General features: G+C 41.9%; 1 protein-coding gene across 2 annotated transcripts in view; it reads right to left on the bottom strand.

Moving 5' to 3' along the window:
• LOC115199819 (BDNF/NT-3 growth factors receptor) overlaps nt 1-27,095 on the bottom strand; it is a 90,471-nt gene that overhangs the window by 10,448 nt on the left and 52,928 nt on the right. The window contains exons 14-16 of one of the 2 annotated variants that reach the window (XM_029762288.1): nt 25,500-25,630; nt 22,562-22,734; nt 19,967-20,213 (exon numbers count right to left, since the gene is read on the bottom strand). In XM_029762288.1, the coding sequence (XP_029618148.1) occupies nt 19,967-20,213; nt 22,562-22,734; nt 25,500-25,630 (551 nt within the window). The remainder of the gene's footprint in view (nt 1-19,966; nt 20,214-22,561; nt 22,735-25,499; nt 25,631-27,095) is intronic. The other variant, XM_029762289.1, reaches the window with a different exon arrangement.

Below are 27,095 nucleotides of genomic sequence, written 5' to 3'. Positions count from 1 at the left end.
TAGCATTTCAAACGTTTTGAAAATCGCGCCACAGGATTCAACTGGCTGTTACGTAGGTGGGACGATTTGGTGCCACCTAGCCCATAGAGGTTAACCCAGTGTTCCTAGGCTGTCATTGAAAATAAGAATTTGTTCTTAACTGACTTGCCTAGTTAAATAAAGGTAAAATTAAAAAATTAAAATTCCAGAGGTGGCACCGTCATATAATGCCGCTGAGGCTAAGATTGACATTGTGTCCTCTAGAGGAAAATCCTCCCTAAAAAATGCCCACCACTGCTTCCTCTCCTTTAAAGGAAGGAGGGCGCAGCACAGGCATTGACGGGGATTGGTGAGGCCGCTCCTGGTGTGCTGTGACCCTAAGCACACAAAACATAAGTCGTGTGAGTCCACAGCTGCCATAGAGAAGCAGCGGCATTGAGCTCATAAAGAACTTTTGGGTTGGGTGGAAACACCGGTGTGCTCATTGAGATGGACGACGTAGAGACTTGGAATTCGACGGCGGGTTCGTCCTGAGTCTTACTCTTCTCTTCTCTTCTCTTCTCGGCTTCTTCAGTCCAGTCCAAGTCACTGAAGATAATGGGAGGGTGATTGAGGGGAAGCATCCCCTTACATAGGGACACCTGTACTCCCATTGGCTGCAGGTGTGTGCATCATTTTCTCTCAGGCTATTCGCTGCCTAGGCAGAAGGGTAAACCACTAGGAGCAGAGCTCCCATATAGGGCGGAGCTTCGCGATATAGAACAGGACGCACCAGAGCTCAATTACGAGTCTCATAGCAAAGAGTTTGAATACCTATGTAAATAAGGTATTTCTGTTTTTTATACCTTAATAAAAATGTCTAAAAACCTGTTTTCGCATTGTCGTTATGGGGTATTGTTTGTAGATTGATGAGGAAAACATTGAATTGAATCTATTTTAGAATAAGACTAAAGTAACAAAATGTGCAAAAAGTGAAGGGGTCTGAATACTTTCTGAATGGACTGTATGTCCCTGTCCCTCATGTGCAGTTACTCCCACTGTGCTTCAGTACAGGTGGACTTATTAATGCTTAGGACTGTAGCTACAGTACAGTCATATCGTCCCAGACACTGCACAATACAAGAAGCTGTTGTTGGCCACCGCTGTCTGCTGCCCACTCAGCCCTGCGTGGTCTCTTCTTCTCTCCTATCCGTCAGAGTAGCCTTTACTTTATCAAGCCAGTAAAGCCAAGAGATAGTCATCACTGGTATGTGTGTTTGTTTGTGTAAACCAATCTGGCTCCATCTCTAGTCCGCCTTCTCAAAGGCTCCTTACGCCTCCTCACCACATAACTCACTGTAAGTGTTTTCACATAACTAAAACCCCACTTGAGTTTCCAAGTACAGTATGTATGTTGCGATGGATTCATGGTCAAGAACAGTGTGGGGTTGAGGGCAAAGCCAACATGCAGTGAGTGTATTTATTTATTGTTGTTTGTTTTATCACATTGTAAAACGTGGAGTGGTTTGAAATATTAATGCTGTGCTCCTGATCTTAGTGACTGCAACTTTTTTTTACAGTTTCCTAGCAGCACTGTGTGTTTGAGTGCGTTTGTGTGTGTTTGTGTGTGTTTCAGGGGTTGGAACAGGTTCGGGAAACAGAACCGAAAACTGGAAAATATTTTTACAAAAAATTGAGGAACAGAATCAGAACCGGGAACGAAAGGGATCTATAATGTTCTGGAACAGAAAAGTTATTTTAAAAGCATGGGAAGCAGTTAATAATGTTATTTTACATTCCTGGCCTTTTTTTTTCCAGTCCCACAAAAAAAAACGTAACAAAGCACCTATGCAAAGCCCTCAGTCTGTCAGTCAGAAACTTAATCCAGTGTCAGCCTGCCAGCTGATAATCGTGTGTAGACTACGTGCCCCTCCCCCTCCGAAGCAAAGCCTACTGACGTTACAAGTGTAATTCAGAAAATAGGGAGAGAGATTTTTAATTAGAGAAGAATGGATTACCTTTTTCAATGCTAGTTAAGGATACTATAGTTATCACGTTTCATATCAAATTTATGAACTAAAAAAAGGTAAGACAGGTTTTGATTTAAATTCTGCTGCCGCTCTGCACACACAATCTTGTTAGCTAGCTAGCTCTGGTCCAATGTTGAGCCAACTGTCCGAAGTTCAAAGACATTCAAAGTTCCTTCATAGAAGCCGCTCCTCTGTAGGTATAATTCTGTGGGCCCAATTAAGATAATGCATGTCATAACAAAACAAGATGCCCAGTACTTCAAGCCAGGCCTCCTCCTACACGCTCTCACAACCTCTCCACACCTGCAAAATTTTGGTCAGATCTTGCACCCTACACTTGTCTGTCCAATGTATGTAAATAGCTTGTTCGCTCCATAGCAAGCTGCTCTATCCTCACTGATTGGTGAATTCATTTCATGTCGAGCTAAATGTAAAATAATGTAGATTTATTTCAGAGGTTTAAAAAGGAACAGAAAGGAATGATATAAACCGTTTCTTTTTTGGAGTTCGAATCGGTTAAGAACTTTATTTTGCTACTCAGAACAGTGGAATGTAACGAAAAAATATTGGTTTGGTTCAGAACGAAATGCGTCCTCAGTATGTACATGAGTGTGTGCGTGTGCTTGTTTGTGTTTATGTCTGTGTGTGTGTTTGAGTGTTTCATTGTGAGGAAGCCCTTGATTAATTGTTCTTAACATCCTGGTTTCATCAAATATTAAGAGAAGCAGTTTTACTGGCATGTTCAGACAGAGGGCCCAATGGTTTTTATAGCTCAATATTTGAGAAAATACTTTCTTTCACCCTGTCTCTCTCACTCTCTCTCTCTCATAAATATTCATGCATAACTAACCCACTGCTCGTCTGGGCAAGAAGACCTCAAAGAAGAAGAAAAAATTACGAATTGTGAGTTTAGTGTAGTGACCTCAGAGGCCGCGGTATCCATGGCAACGAGGTGGGTTTGAAAGAGCGCTTATGGGAGGCTGGCTGTGTGGGAGGGGCTTCACTATGAGACTCCTCCCCCTCCTTTTTTAAGGGGGTAGATCAGCTTTAATATTGCAGAAAGATTGCAACTTCCATCAATGTAATTGTCTGCATCCCTTCCAATACCCCATATATTTAAACAAATATATATACAGTACCAGTCAAAAGTTTGGACACACCTACTCATTCAAGGTTTTTTTTGTTTTTACTATTTTCTGCATTGTTGAATAATAGTGACGACATCAAAACTATAAAATAACATATATTAACCAAACAAGTGTTTCCAAAAGTATTGAAAGAGTTCCCGCATATGCTGAGCACTTGTTGGCTGCTTTTCCTTCACTCTGCGGTCCAACTCATCCCAAACCATCTCAATTGGGTTGAGGTCGGTTGATTGTGGAGGCTAGGTCATCTGATGCAGCACTCCATCACTCTACTTCTTGGTCAAATAGCCCTTACACAGCCTGTAGGTGTGTTGGGTCATTGTCCTGCTGAAAAACAAATGATAGTCCCACTAAGCGCAAACCAAATGGGATGGCGTATTGCTGCAGAATGCCGTGGTAGCCATGCTTGTTAAGTGGGCCTTGAAATCTAAATGAATCACTGACAGTGTCACCAGCAAAGCACCCTCACACCATCACACCACCGCCATGCTTCACGGTGGGAACCACAAATGGAGAGATCATCCGTTCACCTACTCTGCGTCTCATAAAGACACGGCGGTTGGAACCAAAAATCTCAAATTTGGACTCATCAGACCAAATGGTATGATTTAAAAACTTCTTAAGGCTAGGGGGCAGTATTCGGAAGTTTGGATAACTGTCATGCCCAAAGTAAACTTCCTGTTACTCAGGCCCAGAAGCTAGGATATGCATATAATTGGTAGCATTGGATAGAAAACACTCTGAAGTTTCTAAAACTGTTACGATAATGTCTTTGAGTATAACAGAACTGATATGGCAGGCAAAAACCCGAGGAGAATCCATCCAGATATTTTTTTTTTGAGGTCACAGTCCATTCAAATGCTTGTCTATGGGATATTCAATGGAATTCCTGGCAGATTACAGTTCCTATGGCTTCCACTAGATGTCAACAGTCTTTAGAAAGGGTATCAGGCTTGTTTTTTTTTAAATGAGTTAGTAGTTGTAGTTTTTCAAGGTGGCTCTCATTTTGACTGTAGTCTTGTGGCCCGCGTAGATGAGGGCGCACACTTCGTTATTTATCTCCGATATTGAACATACTACATTCTGTCTTAAATTTGATCATTTATTTACATATTAGGGTACCTGAGGATTGATTAGAAACGTTGTTTGACTTGTTTGGACAAAGTTTATTGGTAACTTTTGGGATTCCTTTGTCTGCATGTTGAACGGGTGGATTACTGAATGAAATGCGCCAACTAAACAGACTTTTTTGGGATATAAAGAAGGACTTTATTGAACAAAATGACCATTTGTTGTGTAGCTGGGACCCTTGCGATTGCAAACAGAGCAAGATCTTCAAAGGTAAGTGATTTATCTTATAGCTATTTCTGGTTTTTGTGACACCTCGGCTGGTTTGGAAAATGTTTTTCATGCTGATGTATGCGGGGCGCTGTCCTCAGATAATCGCAGAGTATGCTTTCGCCGTAAAGCTTTTTTGAAATCTGACAAAGCGGTTGGATTAAACCTCTCTGGGCTAGGTGGGACGCACCTACTCAACAGCCAGTTGAATCCCGTGGCGCGTTATTCAAATACCTTAGAAATACTATTACTTCAATTTCTCAAACATATGACTATTTTACAGCATTTTAAAGACAAGACTCTCGTTAATCTAACCACACTGTCCGATTTCAAAAAGGCTTTACAACGAAAGCAAAACATTAGATTATGTCAGCAGAGTACCCAGCCAGAAATAATCAGACACCCATTTTTCAAGCAAGCATATAATGTCACAAAAACCCAGAAGACAGCTAAATGCAGCACTAACCTTTGATGATCTTCATCTGATGACACACCTAGGACATTATGTTATACAATACATGCGTGTTTTGTTCAATCAAGTTCAAAACCAGCTTTTTACATTAGCATGTGACGTTCAGAACTAGCATACCCCCCGCAAACTTCCGGTGAATTTACTAAATTACTCACGATAAACGTTCACAAAAAACATAACAATTATTTTAAGAATTATAGATACAGAACTCCTCTATGCACTCAATATGTCCGATTTTAAAATAGCTTTTCGGTGAAAGCACATTTTGCAATATTCTAAGTAGCTATTTAGACACCCAGCAAGTTTAGCATTCACCAAAGTCAGATTTACTATAAGAAAAATGTTATTACCTTTGCTGTCTTCGTCAGAATGCACTCCCAGGACTTCTACTTCAATAACAAATGTTGGTTTGGTCCCAAATAATCCATTGTTATATCCAAATAGCGGCGTTTTGTTCGTGCGTTCAAGACACTATCCGAAAGGGTAAATAAGGGTTACGAGCACGGCGCATTTCGTGACAAAAAAATTCTAAATATTCCATTACCGTACTTCGAAGCATGTCAACCGCTGTTTAAAATCAATTTTTATGCCATTTTTCTCGTAAAAAAGCGATAATATTCCGACCGGCAAAGCCTGTTTACATTCAACGAGAGAGAAAGTAAAAGCATGGGATCCCCTCGTGCACGAGCCTTAGTCTGATGGCCCTCTGATCGGCCACTATCCAAACGCGCTAATGTGTTTCAGCCTGGGGCTGCCTTGATATCATTCAGCTTTTTCCCGGGTTCTGAGAGCCTATGGGAGCCGTAGGAAGTGTCACGTTACAGCAGTCTTCAATAAAAAGAGCCAAGATGAACAAGAACTTGTCAGACAGGCCACTTCCTGTTCAGAATTTTCTCAGGTTTTTGCCTGCCATATGAGTTCTGTTATACTCACAGACACCATTCAAACAGTTTTAGAAACTTTAGTTTTTTTTTATCCAAAGCCAATAATTATATGCATATTCAAGTTACTGGGCAGGAGTAGTAACCAGATTAAATCGTGTACGTTTTTTATCCGGCTGTGTAAATACTGCCCCCTAGCCCTAACAGGTTAACAAGAAATTAAGCTTTTAAACTATGTAAGACACTTGTATTTTCATGAATGTTTAATATTACGATTTTTGTATTTTGAATTTCGCTCTCTGCAATTTCACCGGATGTTGTCGAGGTGGGTCGCTAGCGGCACGCCTAGCCCAAAGAGATTTAGATTGCTGTACAAAAGCACATTTTTCAACCACTCCACAAATGTCTTGTTAACAAACTACAGTTTTGGCAAGTCAGTTAGGACAGCTACTTTGTGCATGACACAAGTCATTTTTCCAACAATTGTTTACAGACAGATTATTTCACTTATAATTCACTGTATCACAATTCCAGAGGGTCAGAAGTTTACATACACTAAGTTGACTGTGCCTTTAAACAGCTTGGAAAATGCCAGAAAATGATGTCATGGCTTTAGAAGCTTCTGAAAGGCTAATTGACATCATTTGAGTCAATTGGAGGTGTACCTGTGGATGTATTTCAAGGCCTACCTTCAAACTCAGTGCCTCTTTGCTTGACATCAAGGGAAAATCAAAAGAAATCAGCCAAGACCTCAGAAAAAAATAGTAGACCTCCACAAGTCTGGTTCATCAAGCAATTTCCAAATGCCTGAAGGTACCACGTTCATCTGTACAAACAATAGTACGCAAGTATAAACACCATGGGACCACGCAGCTGTCATACCGATCAGGAAGGAGACGCGTTTTGTCTCCTAGAGATGAACGTTCTTTGGTGCGAAAAGTGCAAATCAATCCCAGAACAACAGCAAAGGACCTTGTGAAGATGCTGGAGGAAACAGGTACTAAAGTATCTATATCCACAGTATAACAAGTCCTATATCAACATAACCTGAAAGGCCGCTCAGCAAGGAAGAAGCCACTGCTCCAAAACCGCCATAAAAAGCCAGACTACGGTTTGCAACTGCACATGGGGACAAAGATCGTATTTTTTGGAGAAATGTCCTCTGGTCTGATGAAACAAAAATAGAACTGTTTGGCCATAATGACCATCGTCACGTTTGGAGGAAAAAGGGGGAGGCTTGCAAGCCAAAGAACACCATCCCAACGGTGAAGCACGTGGGTGGCAGCATCGTGTTGTGGGGGTGCTTTGCTGCAGGAGGGACTGGTGCACTTCACAATATAGATGTCATCATGGGGAAGAACAATTATGTGGATATATTGAAGCAACATCTCAAGACATCAGTCAGGAAGTTAATAAAGCTTGGTCGCAAATGGGTCTTCCAAATGGACAATGACCCAAAGCATACTTCCAAAGTTGTGGCAAAATGGCTTAAGGACAACAAAGTCAAGGTATTGAAGTGGCAATCACAAAGCCCCGACCTCAATCCTGTAGAAAAGTTGTGGGCAGAACTGAAAAAGCATGTGCAAGCAAGGAGGCCTACAAACCTGACTCAGTTACACCAGCTCTGTCAGGAGGAATGGGCCAAAATTCACCAAACTTATTGTGGGGAGCTTGTGGAATGCGAACCAAAACTTTTGACCCAAGTTAAACAATTTAAAGGCAATGCTACCAAATACTAATTGAGTGTATGTAAACTTCTGTCATTCCACTGGGAATGTGATGAAAGAAATAAAAGCTGAAAGAAATAATTCTCTCTACTATTATTCTGACATTTCACATTCTTAAAATAAAGTGGTGATCCTAACTGACCTAAGACAGGGGATTTTTACTAGGATTAAAAGTCAGGAATTGTGAAAAACTGAGTTTAAATGTATTTGGCTAAGGTGTATTTAAACTTCCGACTTCAACTCTATATATACATACATAAACATACATACACACAAAAATACATACATACATACATACATATTATGGTGGAAAATTGCAAGATTATGTTATAATACTTTTTTTGCATCAAATGGTTGTTTCATGCAACAGAATAGAGTATTCTTAACTATTGCATGTGTTTTCTACTGAGGATGGGCCTCTGGGAGATAACACTGACAGGAGAATTACGATATCTTTTGGGTGATAAATTCTAAACAGCATTCCAGAGCATGAGTTAGTGTTTCTGTTCTATACGGGGCCAGACTCTGGTCTCTACACAATGAAAACTGTTGACACAGCAGATACTGTCTGCTATGTATTATAGGCATCTTTCATACCAATCTTAACCTTGTGACCCATTCTATATATCTGTTGTTCATCATGTAGGTTGAAAGGGGTGTATCTTGGCTATAAAATACCTTTGTACTTTTGTCTCGGGGCTCTCAACGAATCATCTGAGGGTGAATCGTCAGCCAGCCACAACCAGCCATCATTATCGTAGAGCACTCAATCGATTCACTTTATATGTGCGCGTTGTATTGACCTGCTCCCTTATTAATAAGTGATTAAAGATTTCATTTAAATATAACTCTGACTTGTGTGATAAGTTTGTCTCTCCTCATTTGATAGTAAAGAAATTAACCACCACATTTGGCGATGAGGATGGGATGTTAATCTTCACTTGGTGACCGCTTCTGACAACCTGGGTAAATCATGCACTCAGAGAGACCACACTTCGGGAACAAAGCAGATGGACCCGCCTTTGATCTGAGAGGCAGCGAGCCGAGTGGATACCACATCTCAAACTTAGTTTTAAAAAATAAATAAAGAGTTGAGCAAAACATGCAAAGTCAGAGGGGAGTAATCTGAGAGTTTATGGACTCAAAGATACTCTGCCACTGGTCGGTTGCGGGCGACCTAGAGCCGTCCCGACACTGAATTGGTGTGGTCTGTAGGGGTGAGGGGCCACGGTGACTGTGGGTTCTGTGTGAAGGACGGTACCTGGTGAAACCCTATTGGAAGAAGGACCTCATTCTGATAAGTGTCTGTATGACCTTCTAAGTGATCCTCAGAAGTGGTGAATTCCAATTATTTTAAATGTGCTAGCCAGGTATGCTCTGGGTTTGGCAATTTAGCTTTAAATATCTAGAATCTGTGTGAACTAGTTTTGGCCATTTAATGTTAAAACATCTGGAATCTGTGTGAACTAGTTAAGACCATTCATGACATAGTTTAATAAAGTAAGTTGCACCTGTAATTGTTTTACGCCTGTACCTCATTTTAGAAGTATTGAAAGATGTAAATGTATGAGTTGCATTATCCTAGGAACTAATCATGAGATAGAAATTAGAAAATATTCCTGCAGGTTAAAATATTGTTGAAAAACAATGAATTGATTAGGTATGTTTGAGACTGACTTGCTTAGTTAAATAAAGGTAAACATAACATTTCAATAGCACTGGGTCTATGGTATTGACAAAAATCTGGGTTTCTGATTGTAATTCAACTATTGGTATGTTTTGCCTGGAAAGATACGGCCACCAGTGTTTTTTTTAAGATATAAACTGAACGTTTTAACAGCTTGCTTAGTTCAAATTGAAAGACTAATTCATTCCACATAAATAGCGAGTTGATTTCGATGTAATACGTTGTCTGTTTCCTAAATAGTCTGCTGGAATAACATATTGAGAATAGGAGTCATATTTAAATAACTGAATCAAAGAAGAGACAGCTACCTAAATCTAATGAATTATAATAATAGTGGATAGGTAATTGCGATAGAGTTGTGCCCACCAATTTTTTTTTGGTTCATTCTTATGGATTGACTGATGTATTTTATACTTTTGGCGCATTACATGTTATTTTTAAAGTCATGGACATTTCATAAATGTGAAGCTGAACGAGAAGAGAAAGTTGTCAAGTTTGTTTTTAATCTTGCGATAGAGGTAAGCGCAGAACGTTGTTTGAGTAGGAGGACGCAGAGGACATTCTCCAAGCACTCCACAGGGCCGATATTCCTGTTATTTGCAAGAGTAAGCGACGCAGGTACTTGTCAGGACCCGGAGAAGGTGAGTGGGAAAGCTGCTGTTACCGTCAATACTACTTGCCAACGTGCAATCATTGGACGATAAATTAGACGAGGTATGATCACAAATATCCTACCAACGGGACATCAAAAACTGTAATATCCTATGTTTCACGGAATCGTGGCTGAATGATGACATGGATATTCAGCTAGCGGGATATACGCTGCACCGGCAAGATAGAACAGCACACTCCAGTAAGACGGGGGGGGGGGGGGAATAAGCATAAGGAAATAAGCAAACAGGAAACCACTCACCCAGAGGCGGCGCTCCAAGGGGCCGGATACTTTAATGCAGGGAAACTGAAATCAGTTCCACCAAATTTCTATCAACATGTTAAATGTGCAACCAGAGGGAAAGAAATTCTAGATCACCTGTAAACCACACACAGAGATGCGTACAAAGCTCTCCGTTGCCCTCCATTTGGTAAATCCGACCACAACTCTATCCTCCTGATTCCTGCTTACAAGCAAAAATTAAAGCAGGAAGCACCAGTGACTCGGTCTATAAAAAAGTGGTCAGATGAAGCAGATGCTAAACTACAGGACTGTTTGCTATCACAGACTGGAACATGTTCCGGGATTCTTCCGATGGCATTGAGGAGTACACCACATCAGTCACTGGCTTTATCAATAAGTGCATCGAGGACGTCGTCCCCACAGTGACTGTACATACATACCCCAACCAGAAGCCATGGATTACAGGCAACATCTGCACTGAGCTAAAGGGTAGAGCTGCCACTTTCAAGGTGCGGGACTCTAACCCGGAAGCTTACAGGAAATCCTGCTATGCCCTGTGACAAACCATCAAACAGGCAAAGCGTCAATACAGGGCTAAGATTGAATCATACTACACCGGCTCTGATGCTCGTCTTATGTGGCAGGGCTTGCAAACTATTACAGACTACAAAGGGAAGCACAGCCGCGAGCTGCCCAGTGACACGAGCCTACCAGACGAGCTAAATCACTTCTATGCTCGCTTCGAGGCAAGCAACACTGAGGCATGCATGAGAACATCAGCTGTTCCAGACTACTATGTGATCACGCTCTCCGTAGCCGACGTGAGTAAGACCTTTAAACAGGTCAAAATACACAAGGCTGCGGGGCCAGACGGATTACCAGGACGTGTGCTCCGGGCATGTGCTGATCAACTGGCAGGTGTCTTCACTTACATTTTCAACATGTTCCTGATTGAGTCTGTAATACCAACATGTTTCAAGCAGACCACCATAGTCTCTGTGCCCAAGAACACAAAGACAACCTGCCTAAATGACTACAGACCCGTAGCACTCATGTCCGTAGCCATGAAGTGCTTTGAAAGGTTGGTAATGGCTCACATCGACACCATTATCCCAGAAACCCTAGACCCACTCCAATTTTCATACCGCCCAAACAGATCCACAGATGATGCAATCTCTATTGCACTCCACAATGCACTTTCCCTCCTGGACAAAAGGAACACTTATGTGAGAATGCTATTCATTGACTACAGCTCAGCGTTCAAGACCATAGTGCCCTCAAAGCTCATCACTAAGCTAAGGATCCTGGGACTAAACACCTCCCTCTGCAACTGGATCCTGGACTTCCTGACGGGCCACCCCCAGGTGGTGAGGGTAGGTAGCAACACATCTGCCACGCTGATCCTCAACACTGGAGCTCCCCAGGGGTGCGTGCTCAGTCCCCTCCTGTACTCCCTGTTCACCCACGACTGCATGGCCAGGCACAACTCCAACACCATCATTAAGTTTGCAGACGACACAACAGTGGTAGGCCTGATCACCGACAACAACGAGACAGCCTATGGGGAGGAGGTCAGAAACCTGGCTGGGTGGTGCCAGAATAACAACCTATCCCTCAACGTAACCAAGACCAAGGAGATGATTGTGGACTACAGGAAAAGGAGGACCGAGCACGCCCCCATTCTCATCGACTGGGCTGTAGTGGATCAGGTTGAGAGCTTCAAGTTCCTTGGTGTCCACATCAACAACAAACTAGAATGGTCCAAACACACCAAGACAGTCGTGAAGAAGGCACGACAAAGCCTATTCCGCCTTAGGAAACTAAAAAGATTTGGCATGGGTCCTGAGATCCTCAAAATGTTCTACAGCTGCAACATTGAGAGCATCCTGACTGGTTGCATCACCGCCTGGTACGGCAATTGCTCAGCCTCTGACCACAAGGCACTACAGAGGGTAGTGCTTATGGCCCAGTACATCACTGGGGCTAAGCTGCCTGCCATCCAAGACCTCTACACCAGGGAGTGTCAGAGGAAGGCCCTAAAAATTGTCAAAGACCCCAGCCATCCCAGTCATAGACTGTGCTCTCTACTACCGCATGGCAAGCGGTACCGGAGTGCCAAGACTAGGACAAAAAGGCTTCTCAACAGTTTTTACCCCCAAGCCATAAGACTCCTGAACAGGTAATCAAATGTTTCCTTTGGGTTTAGTGAGTTTTCCATTTGTCTTAATCCCAAGGTATCGTAAAGGGGCATGCACACATACTGAATTTTCGGAAGTTTTTATTTTCTGAGTTTTAATTAAACTCATTAAAAAAAATTGTAAAGGAATGTACTGGAAACCTGGGATATGACATGTATGTAATGTTTGACTGTTTTTCATTAATTTGTCTAATATAGTAAGAAACACTTCTTTGAAGGGTTTGCATGACCTATGACCTCTGTCAATGACTTTCCATTGTGGTTTGATCACCCTCATTGGAAAGCCATTTGGTTAATTAATTTAAGGTTATTTGTAATATTGATTTAAAGGTAATTTGTAATATTGATAATTATGATGAAGTTTATAGTTCTTAGCCATATTGTGATTTGGATCAATGTGAAAAAGGAGAGGGCGTTGCCTTTGACTAATGGTAGGCTGCCTTAAGTCTATTTTCCTACGACCGTATGGATACAATTATTTTTCTTTATGGAGTTCTTAAGAGTAGTGATTTTAATTCGATTTTGTTTTTTGAAATGCTGTTTTATTTTTTGACCAGTAGTGTTTTTGTTTTTTTACACGTTACTCACATAGAGAGTTATGTGTCAAAATGGGGGAGGTAACTGTCCTCCGAGGTTTTGGATTAAAGTTTACATATCTTGAGTGATGTGTATGGAGTGATATGTGAGGAGTGTATTGTTGTGTTGTTTGTCCTGTTCTATTCCCGATGGGTCATAGGTCTAACTTCCTGATCCTGTGGCTCTACGATAGAGTTAATGGTGTGATGGGTCAACTATGCCCAAAAATTTTTTAGACTATGAGGTATCAGGTTGATTGTAGAGGTTTACACACAATTCATAAAATTATAGTAACTTAGATTAATTGAGATACTGATCTGTATTATAATCGTGATAAATAAGTTAATAGTAGAATTATAGGATAATTATACTGGACGTTAATATAAATGTACATTCTGCCAATGTTGATATGTGTTAAATTGAGGGTTTTTGACTTTGAGTGATAGGAACAATTTGAATCACTGAGCAATGGCATTCTAAATTTGGGTTGGATAATTAATTTGGTTTTTAATTATGATTTGGAAACTGAAGGATTTTTAAAACTGAAGGATTTATTTGAGTTTAGTATGTTAATAACTATATGAGTGAAGCAATGAATGTATTAGGGATTGATTGTTTTGATTGTTGTTATGAACTAAAGATGTTGACACTATTCTCAGCATGCCATGGTGAATGAAGAGGGTGAACTATGATCTGGAGAGTGAAACTGATCCTACTCTATTTGATCTATAGGTATTGCCTTATAAATAGTGGAATCATGATGCTTGTCTTGGGTCATGTTCATTAGGCACCAATGGAATACATTTTACTTTAACTAGGTGTCACTACCTGGATTTGTCCAACAAGATATGCTAATTTTAGTTTCTGGGATGGAAATAGTTATTTCCACCATTCTGATCCATTGGAGTGTGATATATAACTAAAGCTTATTTTATTAAACTCCATTGCTGCATGCACTGCATTATGCATTAAATATGTGTTTTTCACTGTCCATGAAAATATAGCTTTGAATCTCATAAACTATATGAATCTTTTGTTTTTCTTCATGGGTTCGTGCAGGTGACTGTGTATCATAACCCCCCCCTCCCCAGACAAATTGCTAGAGTGCTTAGAAAATGTGTTTGATGTTGAAATGGGAGTTTCTTGGGAGGAGGCTGAGCCAGTGCTATGGCAGCCGGTCACGCGCAGGAACCCGCAGGAACCCATGCAATGAGTTATTGCTTTTATGCTAATTGGTTTATGTAGAATGTATGCATTTTCTACATGTGAATGAATGTTCTTAAATCTTGTAATTTTCTTTTAAATTGAGAGGATTCTCAAAATGGGGATTATGGTGGAAAATTGCAAGATTATGTTATAATACTTTTATTGCGTCAAATGGTTGTTTTGTGCAATAGAATAGGAGATTTACGATGTATTTTGGCTGATAAAATCTAAACAGCATTCCAGAGCATGAGTTAATGTTTCTGTTCTATACAGGGCCAGACACTGGTCTCTACACAATGAAAACTGTTGACACAGCAGATACTGTCTGCTATGTATTATAGGTATCTTTCATACAAATCTTAACCTTGTGACCCATTCTATATATCTGTTGTTCATCATGTAGGTTGAACGGGGTGCATCTTGGCTATAAAATACCTTTGTACTTTTATCTTGGGGCTCTCAACGAATCATCTGAGCGTGAATCGTCAACCAGCCATGACCAGCCATCATTATCGTAGAGCACTCAATCGATTTACTTTATATGTGTGTGTTGTATTGACCTGCTCCCTTATTAATAAGTGATTAAAGATTTAATTTAAGTATAACTCTGACTTGTGTGATAAGTTTGTCTCTCCTCATTTTATAGTAAAGAAATTAACCACCACATTTGGCGATGAGGATGGGATGTTAATCTTCACTTGGTGACCGCTCCTGACAACCTGGGTAAATCATGCACGAGGGATCCCTCAAACTTGGGATCTCAGGGAGACCACACTTCGGGAACAAAGCAGATGGACCCACCATATATTAACACATTTTTAAAAATATATATTTTCCTTTATTACCTTCTAACCCTACCACCCTTCTCCTAATTGGAGCAAACTAGTGAACAACACTTAGGCTTCTACTTCCAGTTTATACATACTACATACATTTTACGGACACAATGTATTTTACAATAGTTATATTTTGTTTGTTTTTACTCCTGTCCTTCCTCTGACCTCAACCTCTCCCATCTATTTCTTTCACAAAAGTTCTGAACCTATATACGTTTTACAGACACAGTATGTTTTACATTAGTTATCTTGTTATTAGTTGTTATTATTCCCAACCTTCAGCTCCATTCAACTCCTCCCATCTATCTCTTAACACCATCCGTATTGGATTTATATATTGTTCAACTGTGCTGTGATGTTTCACAGAAGTTCTGAACCTTTCTATTCTCATAATTTCTACAGATTGTAAATTAAAAATAAATGTTTTTGCTTAAAGTATTATTATATTATTGATTGATTGACTATGACTTTTCAGATCACCCTGTAGTGCTATCTGCAGAGTTAGCTCCAGGTAAATGATGCAATTCTTCAGCCATTGCTGAACCTGTGACCAAAACTCCCCCTCCTTTTTCCAGTAGACTGAATTGCGTTGCCTTGTGTTTCTACAGAGATTGTCATTCCACTGGGAATTACTGTGTTTCTTATCCCCAGGAGTGAGTACAGCAAGCCTTGTCTGTCGGTCTGTAATTAAAAAGCATACAGATTTGTGTGGTCATGCGGATTAAAGAGAAATGATGAAAGAGGCTGATCTTTATGTTCAATTCGGTTCCTTTTTTTCTGAGTGTGTTGGTGCGTCTGAATTGCACTAGTGAATAGGGTACCATTTCAGATGCAGCCACTGTCAGGCATAATCTCTAGACAGGAAGCCACTTGTGCTGGTCCACCTTCTGATCCCTTCTATGACATCATTGTTCATCATTCTTTCACCCAACTATAGGGGGAGAGAGCAGCTCTCAGTCTATTTTTCAGCATCTCTTTATCTATCATTGTCTCCTTTCTCTTTTCTCATTTCTTTCTCTCCACACTCGGTCCCTTCTCTCAACCTCTTCATTCTGAAGCCTCTCTTCTCTTTTCTCCCTTACCCCTCCTCTCTTGCATCTTTATTTGTGGGGATTTCTTTGACTCACTCTCCATTTCGCCTCCCCCCTCTCCTCATCTCTCTCTCCCTCTCTCTCTCCCTCTCTCTTTCTCTTTCCCTCCTTTTCAGCCTCTCTCGCTCTCTGTGGTATCGGAGCTGCATACTAATAGAGTTCTTTAATTACTTTTTTTCATAGGGACTGTCTGATATAACTTAAGCTGTGCTGCCTTTGCACATTGCTATGGCGAAACTCCAGTGGTTAATTGTACTAAGAGGAGGTGTTAGTGTGTGTGTGTGTGTGTGTGTGTGTGTGTGTGTGTGTGTGTGTGTGTGTGTGTGTGTGTGTGTGTGTGTGTGTGTGTGTGTGTGTGTGTGTTTCTGGGGTGTGTGGGGAGGGGAATAATAGTTGCGAGAGAGAGAGACAGACAGACAGACAGACAGACAGACAGACAGACAGACAGACAGACAGACAGACAGACAGAGACGGGGTGAGAGAGATAGAGGAATGAAAAGATGGAGTAAGAGAGATCCAAACACAGAGACACTATTTGAGCCAAGGGTGGGTGTCGTTTAGGGCCCTTTTAAGCTCCTGTCAATCATATTAATCCATGGCAGAGCACAGACAGACAGAGAGACACAGCTCTCAGCTGTCCATCGGTCTGTCTGTCAGGGATATGTTGCATACATTTGTGTACCTCCATTTGGTGTTTTGTGTTACGTTACAAATGGATTCATGGTCTGGTTACTTAACATAGAAACAAAAGTAGATTGGTCGAGGAGGATGGGTGGCCTTATAATGTGACCGTCCAGCGTGTTTGACACGTGTTGGGGACAACTGTAGCATTTTAGCTAACTCTTCCCTTGATCCTTTTCCTAACTTAACTTAATTATCCTAACCGGCTACGTAATTTCTCCTATCCTGCTACGAAATTCCTCCTAACCTGCTACGTAATTTCTCCTGACCTGCTACGTTAGTTCTCCTAACCTGCTGCATTAGCGTTAGCCACAAACGCTTACATGCAACAAGCAGCCTGGCCTCAGGGCAAGACTTACTATACTATACTATACATCCTCCAAGATGTTTGATAAATTACATCATCCAATTAATGTGATATTGTACGGCAGGGTAAGACACATAATACTATACATCCTCCAATTCCTATTCCATTGGTAATGTAAAATATCCTACTAAATGCGAACAAATTTACATCCCAAATCCTACGAATTGACCATAGGCCGGGTTGCATAGTAACCACTATACTTCTGACATCTGTACACTGACACCTATGAATAAGTCCTCTACAGTGTTGCTCAACCCAGTCCATACACAGTCCATACAGGATGTTGCTGCTGACTGATCAATTCATCAGTTAGTTAGATACTTGGTTAGTTAGTTCACTGCAAGCAAGAAAACCTACATCCAGAGGCTGTTTTTCTGGTTGCCGGCGATTTTAATTCCGCATCACTAACACACCTGATGCCCAACTTCTATCAACACGTCTCCAACGCCACTAGGGGCGATAAAGTCCTTGACCCCTGTTCTACCCACAAGCAAGGATACAAGGCCCTCCCTCGTCCGCCATTCGGCAAATCCGTACTGCTGTTTCCAGTTTACAAGCAGAAACTCAAACAGGAAGTACCCGTGATTTGAGAAATGGTCACCAGAAGGAGAGATTATGCTACAGGACTGCTTTGCTAGCACTGATTGGAATATGTTTCGACACTCCGCCGATAACATTGACGAGTTAACCACCTCCGTCACCGGCTTCATTCGAAAATGCATCAGCGACGGTTTCCCCACGGTGAGGGTTCACTGCTTCCCCAATCAAAAGCCCTGGATTAACACAGAGGTTGGCGCTAAACTAAAGGACAGGGCTACTGCACACAGAGCGATCGTAGACAACACTGAGGCTACGGCTGAGGACAGGAATATGTACAAGAAGTTCCGCTATGGCCTCCGCAGAGTCATCAAATGAGCAAAAGGACAATATAGGAGTAAGGTGGACTCATATTACACAGGCTCCGCCGCCCGCCGCATGTGGTAGGGACTACAGTCCATTACGAATTACAAAGGAAGACCCAACCGTGATCTGCCCCATCATGCCTCTCTACCAGACGAACACAATACACGCTTTGACACCAATAACATCGTGCCGGGTGTGAGGGCCATCACCGACCCAGAGGATTGGGTGATCTCGCTCTGTGAGGCCAACGTGAAAAAAGTCTTCAAACAGGTCAACACCCGCAAGGACCGACGGGTTTCCAGGGTGTGTTCTCAGGGCATGCGCAGAACAGCTGGCAGGCATATTCAAAGTCATTTTCAACCTCTCCTTGTCCCAGTCTGTAATCCCCACGTTTTAAGATGACTACCATAATTTCTGTCACCAAGAACTCTAAGGCTTCATCCAACAATGACTACTGACCTGTAGCACTCACTTCTGTAATCATGAAGTGCTTTGAGAGGCTGGTTATGGCGCACATTAACTCCACCATCACAGACACTCTAGACCCAATCCATACCGCCCCAACAGATCCATAGATGACACAATCTCAATTGCACTGCCCTCACCCACCTAGATAACATGAGAATGCTGTTCATTGACTACAGCTCAGGGTTCAACACCATTGTCACCTCCAAACTCGTCACCAAGCTTAGGACTCTGGGTCTGAACACCTCCCTCTGCACCTGGATCCTGGACTTCTTGACCGGCCAACCCCAGTTGGTAAGGGTAGGCAATATACCTCCGCCACGCTGACCCACAACACAGGGGCGTGTTTTTAGTCCCCTCTTGTACTCCCTGTTCACCGATGATTGCGTGCCAAGCACGATTCCAACACCATCATCAAGTTTGCTGATGACACGACGGTGGTAGGCCTGATCACCGGTGACAATTAATCAGCCTACAGGGAGGAAGTCTGTGACCTGGCAATGTGGTGCTAGAGCAACAGCCTCTCCCTCAATGTCAGTAAGTGTGGCATGGGCCCTCAAATCCTCAAAAAGTTCTACAGCTGTACCATTGATAGCATCTTGACTGGCTGCATCACTGCCTGGTATGGCAATAGCACCGACCTCGATCGCATGGAGCTAAAGAGGGTGGTGCGGACAGCCAAGTATATCACTGGGGCCGAGCTCCCTGCCATCCAGGGCATCTATATCAGGTGGTGTGGAAGGAAGGCCCGGAAAATTGTTAAAGACTCCAACCACCTAAGCCATAGACTATTCTCTCTGCTTCCGCATGGCAAGCAGTACCGGTGCATCAAGTCTGACACCAACAGGCTCCTGAACAGCTTCTATTCCCAAACAATACGACTGATAAATAGCTAACAAAATCTGAATTCCCCTTGTATCCTCATTGACCTTTTTATTTAAATTGTTTGTCACTATCTACACTCTCAGGGCCCTACACACTCACACACACTCACTCCATCATCTGCTCACTGACACATAATATGCACATACTGTACATTAATATTGACTACACACACCCCCCACATACAATCTGCTACTTCTCTGTTTATCTTAAATCCTGTTGCCTAATCACCTTACCCTATTACATATCTACCTCCATCACTCCAGTATCCCTGCACATTGTAAATATGGTATTGGAACTGACCCTGTATATAGTATGCTTACTAACTTACTCACTTATTGTTTTCTTCATATTTCTTCTAATTTCTTGTGTGTTTTTTCTAGTATTACATTGTTATTGATTATTGCATTGTTGGGTTTGGAGTTTGTAAAAAAGGTAGTTAACTGTATTTGCGCATGTGGCATAAAAAACTTGAAACTTGAAAGTGCTCGAATACTCGTTTTTATTGAAACAGTTCTGAAGAGGACAAAGACTCTATAGCCTGCTGATCATGCCCATGCAGGGAGAGAGAGGGAGACCCATGCAAAGGGAGGTAGTACAAGGCCAAGAAAAAAGAGGGCGACACATACACTTACCCTGTAGTAGTCCGTACTATACACGTCTCGGGACATGCCGAAGTCACCGATCTTCACCAGCAGGTTCTCTCCCACCAGACAGTTACGTGTGGCCAGGTCTCGGTGGACAAAGTGCTGGGAGGCCAGGTAGACCATGCCTGCAGCGATCTGCTGGGCGATGTGCAGCATCTGGGACTGGGTCAGCTCCACGGGTCGGTTTGTCGGACCGTCACCCATCATCACAGAGTCGGGACCATGAGCCCTACAGAAGGAGAGGAGGGGGGAAAAAATCTATTGAAATTCCAAATCATTACCAGAAATGTGACATCCCATATCTTTCTTAGAACTTAGTGAGAGCGTGGTTGTCCTATTGTTAATTTGCATACAACTTTCCCACAACTTTCTAGGAATGGTGCAGGATAGTTGCTTGGCTTTGGAACATTCTTAGCATATGTAGTCCTTTCCTGCAGTCAATGGCTACTGTCATTACACACCTGGTTAAAATATTACTGCAGCTCTGTTTGAATCACTTTTATAGTTAACTTTGACACATTCTGAAAACAGAAGATACTACAGGAATGATGGAGTCCATCCAAATCATCTTGGCTCCTGGACTCTGTCCAAGCATTTCAAGGCTCCGTTGAGACAATTAATTATCAATGACACAAGATCACTCAGTTAATCCCTACCATTGTGACACTAAGTTGTCATAATGCTGCATCAAATGTGCATTATCCCAGTGGCATTGGCAGACACAATGTAAGTAACTTAGGTTATGTCCCCCTAACTGCCCTGATAATCCTATTTGGTAAAATACCAAGTCCATGTTATGGCAAGAACGGCTCAAATAAGCAAAGAGAAAAGACAGTCCATCATTACTTTAAGACTTGAAGGTCAGTCAATGCGGAACATTTCAAGAACTTTGAAAGTTTTTTCAACTGCAGTTGCAAAAACCAAACCAAGTGGTATGATGAAACTGCCTCTCATGAGGACTGACACAGGAAAGTAAGACCCAGAGCTACCTCTGCTGCAGAGGATAAGTTTATTAGAGTTACCAGCCTCAGAAATTGCAGCCCAAACAAATGCTTCACAGAGTTCAAGTAACAGACACATCTCAACATCAACTGTTCAGAGACTGTGTAAATCAGGCCATGGCCGAATTGCTGCAACGAAACCACTACTTAAGGATACCAATAAGAAGGAGAGACTTGCTTGGTGCCAAGAAACACAAGCAATTGACATTAGACCGGCGGAAATCTGTCCTTTGGTCTGATGAGTCCAAATTAGAGATTTCTGGTTCCAACTGCCGTGGCATTGTGAGATGCAGAATAGGTGAACGGATGGTCTTCGCATATGTAGTTCCCACCATGAAGCATGGAGGAGGAGGTGAGATGCTGTGGGGGTGTTTTGCTGGTGACACTGTATGTGATTTATTTAGAATTCAAAGCTCACATAACCAGCAAGGCTACCACAGCTTTCTGCAGCGATACACCATCCAATGTGGTTTGTGGTTAGTGACACTATCATTTGTTTTTCAACAGGACAATGACTCAACACACTTCCAGGCTGTGTAAGGGCTATTTGACCAAGAAGGAGAGTGATGGAGTGCTGCATCAGATGACCTGGCCTCCACAATCATCTGACCTCAACCCAAATGAGATGGTTTGGGATGAGTCGAGGAGAATCACTACTGTACAGTGTGTGTGACCCTGATTTAGCCCACTATAGTAATTAAGGAACTTGACAAAAAAACAACATTCTTGGTATTTCATTATTTGAACCGAACGTTTCCTAAAAGTTCAAACATGGTTACATTTATATTTCAATGATGGTAATGTTCTAGAAGCATTCTCCATCTGGTTTGACATTGGGAATGTTTTAAATAGTTCATAGAACGTTAAGAAACAACGCTCTTCTGTGGGACTTTCAGTACTTCAGCATAATGTTTCAGAAAGTTTTCCTCATTGTTCTATTTAAAGCCATTTTCCAAATTGTTCTTGAGAACATTAAGAGAACTTTCCATAAAAACCACAAGGAACTTTAGTATTGTTCAGAAAACATTCTAAGAATGTTATTTAAAAACATATACATTCCATTCTCAGAACGTTAAGAAAACTTTCCATAAAAACTGTAGTCATGTTCAGTGACCGAGAAAATATATACATTCTGTTCTCAGCATCAACAAAACTCTCATTATCCTCTATCTTGTTAAGTGTGTTCAGGTGTGTTGGCCGCGCCCGCCGCCCACTAACTGAGTCCTTGTTTGCTTTGAAACGGGGGCTGTTTGAATAGACTAAAATGAACAGCTTGGTATGCGTAAAAAACATGGCAAGCGAGCTTCATCCTGGTATCGCAGTGGACTAATTCCATCGATAGAGAACAGAAGATTATAGGTTTGGATCTCACTGATGCCGTGTCACAATAAAAAATAAATGTCTTTGCGTGATTAATGCCTAAGGAAATTAATTTCCATCTGTCCTATCTGTACTTGGAGTTCAAAAAAAGTTAACCCAAAATAAGCTAGCAGTGTTATTAAAAATCTTACTGAAACATATAGTGGGTTTTTATGCAGTATATGCCTAATTTGAACATGCCCAAAGAATGGTTTACCTGAGGAACTTGTTGAGGTCCCCGTGCTTCATGTACTCAAACACCATGATGAGGGGGTCGCTCTCCACACACACACCGTAGAAGGTGACGATATGCTCGTGCTGCAGGTTGGTCAGCAACTCGGCTTCTCGATGGAAGTCCTTCCTCGCATTCTCACTGGCCTCTTTCAGGGTCTGAACACACACACACGCATGCACGCACACACACGCACGCACACACGCACGCACGCACACACACACACACACACACACAAACACACACACACAAAGGTTACTACCTACGTTTCCTCAGAACTCACTACATGCACACTGAGTTTGAGAAATGTTTACTGACAGGGTACTATTCTGCCACAAGATGTTTTTGTTTTGGCTCAAGTCCACCAAGTGCAGACTTAAGTGGTTCTTAAAGTAAAAATGAGTTATAGAAACAAAACCATAGCCCACAATGTTAGCTTATTGGCAATGACCAAGCAGAGACGGCGTATACTTTTATACAGTAAGTGATTACTGTGTCATTGTTTACAGAAGTAGTGTTACTGGTTCTCGTGTTCTGATCTTTGCTATTTTCATGAAATCTATCATAGCGATTTTAGTGCAGAGACAAATGCGAGAGAGAGAGAGAGAGCGCGCGAGAGAGAGAGAAGGAACAAGAGAGATAGAGAGAGAGGGATGAAGAGAGAAAGTTTCAGGAAACGTAAGCGATATGGGCCTATATTCATATCTACAGAAATATATAGAAATGATTCTGTATGAATAATTGATTTGGTCCTACAGAAAGTGGGTATATGAGTACATAGGGTGTTTTGTGCTTACAGAGAACTGAAGTGTCCATTTACAAACAGGAACAGGAGAGAGCTAAGGAAGCCAAGGGCAGACCCTCTGTTCTGACCCCCAGCTAGAATACTGAGATGCCAGAAAAAGAGGTTCATCCACCCCCATCTTTAACCAAATACATTCCAGGAAACAGGACTCATTATGATCAGAACAGAAATGGACTTGGGCAGTGTTCCCTCAACAACAAAAAATCGTCACTAAGTCCGCTGAGCGCAAACTTTTACTGTGAACACTGAGTCTGTAGCCGCTTTAAGTTGCAGTTTTAACAGTGGCCAAGTAGGTTACTCTGGCAATTGAATAATAATGTAGGCCTACCAGAGTGACCTACCATCAAAAACAATGGAGAAAATGCATCCCATAACATTTTAACATGGAAATAGCTGTTCTACCATTCATCTTACAGTAGCAGCCAATGTGTGTTGTTCAATGTAGACCTACAATCCATGAGACTTTTGAGAAGAAAAAAACATGCAGGGCTTGACCTTAACCTGTTAATCCACTTGTCCTTCAGACAAGCAGGTAACGGAAAATGTTTTACAAAATTAAATGCATTATTATTCCCATACCATTATTACAGAGAATCAGACAAATTATGCTACCCTCTGCCTATTGGCTACTTAGCTTATTCAAGCCTGTCTCAAAATACAACACTGCCCCTTTAAGACAAAAAAAGCTCTTTACCTGACTCTCTTTTCAAAGATGGCTAGAAATGTACACGTTTTGTGCTCTTGTAGGAATCAATGACTCCCCTATTGCTGACTACAAATGATCTATAACTGGGCTAATAACTCACTAACTAGCAAAGGATATGAACAAAATGTGCACACGTGGCTACATGCAGCTCTTACTTTGATCTCAAGACAAGTGCATCTACTCGCAACCACTCATGCTGTAAACACAGTCCAGTTCAAAGTAAATGGCACAGATCCATCCCAGGAGGTTGGTGGCACCTTAATTGGGGAGAATGGGCTCGTAGGAATGACTGGAGCGGTATCAGTGGAATGATATCAAATACATCAAACATGGTTTCCATGTGTTTGATGCCATTCCATTTGTTCCGTTACGGCCATTATTATGCCGCACCGGTCTGTGTAGAGTACAGGCTGAGTCTTGCACAATAGAATCTTACTCCGATGCGTTCTGTCCACAACGAAATCTTGTGCATAGTTTGTTTTGTTGCGGTGTGTTGTACTGAAAGTGGCTAATAATTGCGTTGATTTGATCACAATTGCCACACTAAAGGGAAACGTTGATGGTGTCAACTAACAGGGAAAACTCTAGAAAGTTGTGCGAAGTCCAATCTCCTGCTTCTCTCCGTGGGCTGATAGTTCTACTGCGCTCTGCATGGCAGTCCCTGAGAGCTGCAAGGCAGTGTTGGGCAACTGCACGTCTATGCACTAACAACCCAACATTAAAGTGCTTCTTTCGACGAATTCTGAAGTTTATTCACACGTAGCTTTCAGGAAACTCCCCCCTGAACGTGATTTACCTAGGATATTGTATGACCGACCGGGACATTGGTGCCTTTGATCGCCTGTGTGACTTCTAGCATCTTTTCATGACTGCCAACGCATTAGCTAATATCACTAATATCAGTATTCAGTATCTTGATCAATGCCTCCTTTGCATATTTTTCCATAAACATGGTAGCCAAGCCTATATGGCTGCATGCCTGTCCGATACTTTCTTGTAAAACCACTACCATTAGTGGATATGAGTATGTTAGACCGTAGAGACGGCAACTTGGAAAGTGCCAAGTCACATCTATCATCTTAGATGTGACTTGGTTGCAGGTTGCTAGTACATACAGAAAAGCTCCACTTCACACTAAGAATAATGTGGGAGTCCCACAGTGGGACACAGAAAGGACAGGAGGTCAGGGGAAGGGTTTTTCCCCCCATCATGTCATGTATTTTTTATGAAAACTCTCCAATAAGATCTTGTTTCACCACAGACTTAGAATGCTGGAATTATTGGTGGAAGCAGGCTATTGGCAGATTTTCCTATAAGAGTGTTAGGGGGTGGGGGGTTAGGAGTCCATTTGGAAATTGGTCAAACAATGTAGTCTACAGTAGGTTGTGATAGACAGTAAAGAGCAGTGTTACCTTGACAGCCACCAGGATCTTGTCGAGCTCAGGAGACAGGTTATAGCACTCGGCCAGGAAAACCTTGCCAAACGCCCCTTCTCCCAACTCCCTCTTCAGAACTATATTGTGCCTCTTGATGTGCTGGACAACTGCAAGACAGACAGAACCGAGTTATTACGGATATCAGTGTGACTTCCTAAACTGGATGTATCATAGATGACAAGAGATGGCTGATGGTTGGATAAGGGGTCTGGGAGCCATCATTGGTTGCACTGAATGATCTAGCTATTATTTTATTTTATTTATATACAGTACCAGTCAAAAGTTTGGACCCACCTACCCATTCGAGGGTTTTCCTTTATTTTTACAATTTTCTATGTTGTAGAATAATAGTGAAGACATCAAAACTATGAAATAACACATATGGAATCATGTAGTAACCAAAAAAGTGTTGAACAAATGAATATATATTTTATACTAGAGATTCTTCAAAGTAGCCACCCTTTGCCTTGATGACAGCTTTGCACACTCTTGGCATTCTCTCAACCAGCTTCATGAGGTAGTCACCTGGGATGCATTTCAATTAACAGGTGGGCCTTGTTAAAAGTTAATTTGTGGAATTTCTTTCCTTCTTAATGCATTTGACCCAATCAGTTGTGTTGTGACAAGGTAGGGGTGGTATACAGAATATAGCCCTATTGGTGAAAGGCCATGTTATGGCATTAACAGCTCAAATAAGCAAAGAGAAATGACAGTCCATAATTGCTTTAAGACATGAAGGTCAGTCAATATGGAACATTTCAATAACTTTGAAAAACCATCAAGCGCTATGATGAAACTGGCTCTCAGGAGGACCGCCACAGGAAAGGAAGACCCAGAGCTACCTCTGCTGCAGAGGATAAGTTCATTAGAGTTACCAGCCTCAGAAATTGCAGGCCAAATAAATGCTTCACAGAGTTCAAGTAACAGACACATCTCAACATCAACTGTTCAGAGAATGCGTGAATCAAGTGTTCATGGTCGAATTTCTGCAAAGAAACCACTACTAAAGGAACCAAAAAGAAGGAGAGACTTGCTTGGGCCAAGAAACACGAGCAATGGACATTAGACCAGTGGAAATCTGTCCTTTGGTCTGATGAGTCCAAATTTGAGATTTTTGGTTCCAACCGCTGTGTCTTTGTGAGACGCAGAGAAGGTGAACGGATGATCTCCGCATGTGTGGATCCCACCATGAAGAATGGAGGAGGATGTGAGTGATTTATTCTGTCAGTGATTTATTTAGAATTCAAGGTACACTTAACCAGCATGGCTACCACAGCATTCTGTAGCGATATGCCATCCCATCTGGTTTGCGCTTAGTGGGACTATCATTTGTTTTTCCAACAGGACAATGACACAACACAACTCCAGGTTGTGTAAGGGCTATTTTACCAAGAAGGAGAGTGATGGAGGACCGGGCCTCCACAATCACCCGACCTCAACCCAATTGAGATGGTTTGGGATGAGTTGGACCGCATAGTGAAGGAAAAGCAGCCAACAAGTGCTCAGCATATGTGGGAACTCCTTCAAGACTGTTGGAAAAGTATTCCAGGTGAATCTGGTTGAGAGAATGCC

This window comes from Salmo trutta, chromosome 9 (assembly GCF_901001165.1).
Source record: "Salmo trutta chromosome 9, fSalTru1.1, whole genome shotgun sequence".
NCBI lineage: Eukaryota > Metazoa > Chordata > Actinopteri > Salmoniformes > Salmonidae > Salmo > Salmo trutta.
This window is presented reverse-complemented; position numbering and strand designations above follow the sequence as displayed.